At 38.9% G+C, this 7,726-nt stretch overlaps 1 protein-coding gene across 1 annotated transcript in view; it reads left to right on the top strand.

The window, feature by feature from the left end:
- The window catches only part of LOC107703746 (B-cell receptor CD22-like), a 7,437-nt gene extending 2,740 nt beyond the window's left edge, over positions 1-4,697 (top strand). The window contains exons 4-11 of the mRNA XM_016506469.1: positions 1,356-1,613; positions 1,763-2,110; positions 2,435-2,692; positions 3,099-3,362; positions 3,439-3,544; positions 3,681-3,726; positions 3,882-4,144; positions 4,292-4,697. Of these exons, the coding sequence (XP_016361955.1) occupies positions 1,356-1,613; positions 1,763-2,110; positions 2,435-2,692; positions 3,099-3,362; positions 3,439-3,544; positions 3,681-3,726; positions 3,882-4,144; positions 4,292-4,325 (1,577 nt within the window). The 3' untranslated portion in view covers positions 4,326-4,697. The remainder of the gene's footprint in view (positions 1-1,355; positions 1,614-1,762; positions 2,111-2,434; positions 2,693-3,098; positions 3,363-3,438; positions 3,545-3,680; positions 3,727-3,881; positions 4,145-4,291) is intronic.
- Positions 4,698-7,726: the final 3,029 nt, after the last annotated feature.

The following is a 7,726-nucleotide window of genomic DNA, read 5'->3' as shown; positions in this document are numbered from 1 at the left end:
AAAAAAAAAAAAAAAAAAATGCAGATGCTCTTTAAAATAAATGTTACTATAAAAATGTGCAAAAATATGAATAATTGAGGCAAATTATATATATATATATATATATATATTCAAATTACCTAACTAAAATGTTAGCAATAGTACATGTGTTTGAAGATAAAAATGAATAACAAAATGTGTTCTGTCTGGGGTCTGCCATCAGGAGTTAAAGGGGATGTTATGTGACACACTTTTCTTTTTTTCTTTTCACTTTTTTCCCTATGGTATTAAAAACAGGGGAAGGGGGTTCAAACCTTTGTCACTTTTTTCACTCCTAATGAGTTTGTATCCTTCCATGGACAAGCTAGTAATGGGCTTTTGGTCATTGACTTGCAGAAAGTTTTCTGCGTGAGTTAGTGTTACAGGCTACTAGAATACGGGGGCGCCGACACTGATCTTGCATACCCCTCGGCAAATGTGCTGTTGCGCCCCTGAGACACATACAAACACGCACATCAGGCACTTTATTATGTAACTGCATCTGTCGAATGACATTCTTTCTTTTTCTGAACACAAAAAGAGAAATGTCATAAAATGTCCTGATTGGTTGTTCATATAATGACTGTAAATTGTGACCTTCTTAATGCTTTAACAAAAGTTGCGAACTGTCTTAAAATAATGTGACTTTTGACTTGCATTCCAGGTGTTCTGAAGATGTGTGATTGGGTTCATAAAGAAAAGTAGCAAACCAAAATGCAATTTCTTATTTAGCAAAAATCTTGACCTCACAGCAGTTATTGTCATTGAACAAGTGCACACCATTTAGAGAATCCACTTGGAAATATGAGTTGCATGAGTGTTTTTGAATGCTTTTGCATCCTGTTTTTAAAGCCTGAAGAAGGTCACCAACCATTCACATTTAATTTAATCTGTTTAACTGAACATGACTTGCATTATGTTAGAGCTGTACATTATTGTTATATGATATTATGTTGTTGCCAGAAGAGATTAGTTTTTGTCTTGACAGTCACGTGATTAAAAGAAAATAAAGGAAGAGATTAAAGGAAGTAATGCTAGATTATTTATTTGGCTGCAAAGACATTGTTTCATTGAAACATGCATTGGCTGTAAAGCTTTGAAATGATTTTGTGTTGTGAAAAGTGCAATACATGTAAACACGAACTGAACTGCTATTAAATGGATAATCTCAAGCAGGACATTTTTTAACAATGTGTTCTGAAAAGGAAAGGAGGACATGGCTTTAGAACAACAGCAGAGTGATGCATAATGACTGAATTTTTGTTCTTGGGAGAACTATCACTTTAAGATGATGGTGAAATGGAGAAATAGAGTTGTTGCTGTTGTTCTTCTGTCAGACCTGCAGGTGGAGACACAGCAGAGTGTGAAAGCTGGAGATTCAGTCACCCTGACATGTAAAAGCAGCTGCTCTCTGCCTCAACAAACAACATTTATCTGGTACAGAAACACAGAGAGATTAACTACAGGAACCGTGAAAGTGAATCAGCTTCAGCTTCAGCTGCAGTCAGTCAGACGTGATGATGCAGGAAACTATAGATGTGCTGTTTCAGTATATGAACATCTGATCTCTCCACCTGTTTATCTTAAAGTAGAATGTGAGTACAAATTGATTCATTAACATTAGCGAAATATTTCACACCGTAGTTATTTCACACCAAGTTCGACATCAGCTGAAATCTAAAAGAAATGAAAGATGTGTTTGAAAGCCTAATAATATTTCTCATATCTGTGTTTCGTGTTTCAGATGTTGATGGTCAGCAGGACTGGGGAGTGAATTACAGCCCTTCATATGTTTGTGCATTAAAGGGATCAACAGTGAAAATGTCCTGTGCTTTAAAATATCCTAGTGGTTATGAGATTGAAACAGTCTTCTGGACCAAACCTGCTGTAACTGATGGAGATCTACCGCCCCTGTGTTTAGTTCCAGAAAACAGAGAAAGAGTTCAGTGTGTCAGAGAAAATGAAAACACTCACAATATCACTTTGACAGATGTAACAGAAGCTGATAAACACATCTACTACTGCAGATTCACTACAAACATTGAGAGTGGAAAATGGACGGGGATTCCTGGAGCTCAGCTGGACGTCACAGGTAGAGTTAGTGAACTCTCAGAAATACACCACAGACACACACAAACACGCATTATGCAGCTGTCACATGTTATTCCTGTAGCTCAAACAGTAGATCACGGCGCAAGTAATGCCAAAGTCATGGGTTCAGTTCCCAGGAAATACATGCTGATACAATATTTACCTTGAATCAATGTAAGTCACTTTGAAAAAAAAGCATCTGCCAAATGCATAAACATAAATGCTTCATTCTTCACTAGTTTCATTGCCTTAAAGTTTCAATTTTTTAAATATTAAATTATGTTCTTATTAATCTGATGGTGAATCGGTGTTGTTGTTCTGTCAGACCTGCAGGTGGAGACACAGCAGAGTGTGAAAGATGGAGATCCAGTCACTCTGACATGTAAAAGCAGCTGCTCTCTGCCTCAACAAACAACATTCATCTGGTACAGAAACACTCAGAGATTAACTACAGGAACCGTGAAAGTGAATCAGCTTCAGCTTCAGCTGCAGTCAGTCAGACGTGATGATGCAGGAAATTATCAATGTGCTGTTTCAGGATATGAACATCTGATCTCTCCACCTGTTTATCTTAAAGTAGAATGTGAGTACAAACTGATTCATTAACATTAGCGAAATATTTCACAGATTATTTTCAGAGATTTTTAGAATTTAATTCAGATTTGTTTGATAAATTCATCCAGACTGCAATCATACAGACTGCATGATATTTTTATTAGACTAATAATATGTCATATAAATGTGATTTATGAATCTGTGTTTAGAGACCCTCTTTATGAATCATGGGTTGATAAATCAGTACATGTAATATTGTTTGATTTACTGTTAATCTTTTCAGATGTAGATTTTAACCCTTCTGATCATCACTCAAATAAAATCTCTTTCAGTTTCAGCTTGCAGAGACACTTCAGTAATTGTTAACAATGATAAGGGAAGGTCATGAGATAAATAACGTAATTATTGTCATCATTTAAATATATTTAATCTAGATCCTCCAAAGAATGTCTCAGTGTTCATAAATGGATCTGGTGAAATAGTGGAGGGAGATTCAGTGACTCTGATCTGCAGCAGTGATTCAAAACCTCCTGCTCTGAACTTCAGCTGGTTTAAGGAGAATCAAAGCTCAGCTGTTGGATCTGGACAGAGTTTCAGCATCTCCAGCTTTAACTCCAGTCACAGTGGACGCTACTATTGTGAGGCTCAGAATAAACATGGATCTCAGAGATCAGAGTCTGTTTCAGTCTCTGTTAAAGGTATTCACTATAAACTCTCTTTCAGGTTGATCTGTCTCTATAGTGTGAAATAATCTTCATGAACATCTTGTTTCAGGGGTTCAGAGAGCTGCTCTGCAAATAGTTACTGGGATTGTGGCGGGATGTGGAGGACTGATCATCATCATCATCATCATCATCATCATCATCATTGTGTTTATTAAGTGAGTTCCTGCATTACAAAGTAATTTCACAAGTTATCACAAATGCAGAATTTCCTAAACTTATTGCAAAATATTAAATGTTACTTGCAATAAATGACTGTTCAGTACTTTTTAAACAAAGCGTTTTTTTTTCCAGGAAGAAGAGGAGAGACGGTGGAGCTGAAGTAGTCAGACAAAATCAGGCAAGTTTCAGGATCAGCAGGATCATGATATAGACAGTATACTTAACTATAAAAATGAAGACTAACAAAATCATGTGCTGATGCTTGACAAATATTTGACATGATGTTTCAGACTGATCTGCTGATATCTGTGAGATTGTTATTTTTTAAAACAGCAGGAGGATCGTGTTGGCAGATCAGCAGAAATGGCTCTGACCAATGACGTTCCAGTGTATTCAGTAGTATCAGCCAATCAGAGGGATGATCTGTATTCCAACATTAAAGCGAAGAAACCCAAACGCTCTGGGAGAGAACAAACAGAAAAAGACTCTGGAGATATTGAAGAGGTTCAGTATGCCAGTGTCCATCACTTCAAGAACAAAGACATGAACAAGACCGAAGAGACCATTGAGATGCAACATCCGTCTGATGCCAACAGGTGAGAAATGATTCATCTGAACCCAAATGAAACATATTCAATGCTTAATCAGAGCTCTCATTGTTTTGGGTTGAGATTATGAATTGTCACCTCCTGGTGGGACTTTCTGAAATGCTACATTAACATATTCATTTAATTTCTCCCCAGAGCTGAGGATGTGATCTACAGCTCAGTGAAATGAAGAACATGTGGTTGGAGCCGCGTCCTATTGATGCTCATGGGAGACCTGGTTTTGAGTCCATCCCAGGTCATGTTCCAGCTCCCTCTCTTCTTGAATTCACCCATTTACTCATCTTTGGGACTATTCTACTGTTTAGACATTAATGGCTTTCAGTTTAAATTCTGCTCGTTTGTTACAATCTTGATTATCTCAAGCACTGCCTTCCTCTACCCTCACACATGAACGCCACTCATTCCTGTAATAGTCAAAGGCCTTTTAGCTCTCACTTTGTACAGTCAATGTAGAACAGATATTTTCTCTGTTCATCCTGTGTGAGTTTGTGAACATTGTCAGAAAGTCTTTATTTTCATTATGGCATCATGACAATTTAGCACATTTTACACCAAATTCTCATTACTGTAATGTGCTAGGTATTGTATTTTTCATGATTTGTATAAATAGCCTATAGCCAAGTTATAATAATTTCCAGCTACCTGCTCTTAAGAAATTTTTTCAGATATCTGACTTTTGTTATTGGGAGTTTTGATGTCGGTAGTGATGTTCACACAGTCAATCACCTGTAACCGTAAGTGCTGTAAAATGCCTCTGCTCATAGAGCTTTTTTAGATTGATGCTGAGACTTTTTAGGCTGGGTAGAATCTGCAATCTCTGACCCAGTTCGTTTGCTGGCTTCCATGGCTGCAATACGCTGTGTTTTCCACCAACTGGCAAACCGGGGTGTTGAAATACCATTGAGTAAACTGGCAGTGTGGAATCAAACAGACCAAAACAACAACAACAAAAAAAGACATTCTGACACCGAACCAGTGTTGCCAAGTCTGTGGTTTTCCCACGGAATCGGGCTAGTGTTATACTGCTGCTTGTGAAGCGTCTGCATTTTATGAGAAAAATATCAAACAGCGATGGAAAACGCTCTGGTTACTAACGTAATTAAACGCTCTGGTTCCCTGAATTAATGGGAACGAGCATTGCATTTACCACGCTTGGGCGGGGGGGGGACTGATTTGTTAATGTTTGTGTAGCTGCATGAACAGATGGCATCAGAATGCCTTCTGCAGCTCAGGGTCCAGCGTCACTTTGGGGTGGGGGCCCTAGCACTTGTGAAAGGGATAGTGCTTGGCAGTCTGAGGACGCTGCTGGAGCTCAAGCTCTGGCTTGGACTGAGGCGGAGCAGGTGATGGAGCAGGATTTGCAGGCTGTTGAGTCGGCAGAGCCTTCTGGCGACTTGAAACAGCCATTGAGCTGGAGCGTTTGGACAGGAAGTGGTGCATAGCTTGCAACGACTTCTGCGCTGCAGTGAAGTAGGGCTGTCAAAATGGCTGAAAAACTAAATTCGAAATTTGTACTTAAATATTATCAAAATTCGAATTATATTTGAATTTAAAATGCATAATTTCAGTTAGGGTGAAGAAAAGCGTTTGGCTTCTCTCGTAGACCACAAGAGGGCGCATCATTCAAAGCATAAGATAACATGACTATCTGCGAAAAAAAGTGCAAAATGTTTAAAATAATGTTTATAAACCAATTATAATTAAGCTGCTTAAATTATATACATGTATGTATGCATAGTTTAATACAAAGGGCGGAAAGCCAATCACACAGAGTACATTTTTCATTTAAAAACACGAGTTGCAGTCAGATGGGGAAAAACCCGCCATAAAGTCTCGATATATGTTTTTTTCAAAGTTAAACTTGCATTAATTTTACATGGCTTTCTAAACGTGCGGCTGTTTTGTGCGAGACACGAGTGCAACAGTAATGTAGATGTCCGTCTAGAAACTGCGTTACACTCTTGTTTTCGGAAGTCAGTCGCTAGTTCCGCCTTCTCGATGACATCACGCACGTCGTTAAAGATGGCACGCGATGAATGGTCAGGAAGCAACGTGTAGTCCGACATGTTTCTTGTCCACGACACGACAAGATTTTAGGAGTCAAAATCGTGTAATCTGACACAGTGACTATCGTGACTGACAAAAATATCGTGTAGTGCTGTTTTTGGAGCACATAGAGCCAGGTCAGTCACGCTGCACAGATCCTTGAAAGCAGCAGGTCCAGGCCTGACTTGTCCATGGCATGAAGGAGCTTGGCCTGGAAAACCTGGAGGACCATCATGGTATGGAGCACCGAGCCAGCTTGTCCAGCCGTGGAATGTGTTTATTCCTCTGAGACTCCTGGGAGGAGAGAAGCAGGAGAATGCAGGTGGTAGGACCGCTTTCATGAAAGAAAGCGATCCGCGATCGTAGCGAGACTCATGCTCTCCCAATGAGGGCAGTCCATGTCCTTGAACACTGTCTCAGCGTGAGCACGGCCCAGGCAAGTGACGCACTCACACTGACACTGCAAATATGCACATAAGAACATTAACCCATGGTTAAGGAATGTACAGTGTAAAACTGAAGCCCTGATGTGTGAACAAGGTTTTTTTTTATCATGAAAGTTGAGACTTATTTGCATAGAAACAGGAAATGTTATAATTTATAACCCCCAGCTTAACACGTCTGTTTAGTCTTCAAACTTACCATTTATACTTTGACTACTAGTGAAGAAAGCTACTGTAAACAAGGTATGAGAGTTTTATTTGATTAAGAGTTTGTGAAATGCACTGGTGTGAAAGAGAAGGAACGGATAGCTTTTGGGACAAAATGTTTGTGGGTGGGTCGGTTCTATACCATGTTATATCAAACAGGACCTTAGTGGACCTTTATTTCACAGGGCTTGAGGACGCTACACTTTAAGCTAGGTAAATAAGTTCAGGAGAGACTAAATTGATTCATACATGTAGATAATTTATATTATGATGAATATGGTTTGGTAGCAGGTCAGCTGGGCAATGTAAGAAGCTTAAAAGTCCTGTTGACTTGTACTATTACACCGTGTCTACTGCAGATGTGAGCAAAAGCCAATAGAGTCCATTATAATCAGTGATATTTTCTATACTGGATGAGGTGCAAAACGACATGACAAATCCCTGACAGCAAACTGATGCCATCCAGTGTATACATGATGTTAGAATGCTAACAACATAATAATCTGATGTTGCACAAAGAACAGACAATTGGAAAGTCCAGAGGAAAAGGATTTAAGATTGCTTGAGACTAATTTTTAACATGCATGAGCAATGTAACCACAGTTCAGCAGTGCAACGCCTCCACTCCACCCCGATCTTATCGGTTATTTAGGTGATAGCGAGTCACAAGACAGTTTCTGAGAAGCACTTTTACTATTAAAGGGGTCATATGATGCTATTTTAAAAATCATTATTTTGTGTATTTGTTGTAACAGAATATGTTGACATGCTTTAATGTTCAAAAAACACATTATTTTTCAAATAATGTACATTATTGTAGGTCCTCTATGCCCCGCCTCTCTCAAACATGTCGTTTTCAACAAAGCCCCCTCCT

The sequence above is a fragment of the Sinocyclocheilus anshuiensis genome, unplaced genomic scaffold (genome assembly GCF_001515605.1).
Source record: "Sinocyclocheilus anshuiensis isolate Anshui unplaced genomic scaffold, SAMN03320099.WGS_v1.1 scaffold274, whole genome shotgun sequence".
Lineage (NCBI taxonomy): Eukaryota > Metazoa > Chordata > Actinopteri > Cypriniformes > Cyprinidae > Sinocyclocheilus > Sinocyclocheilus anshuiensis.
This window is presented reverse-complemented; position numbering and strand designations above follow the sequence as displayed.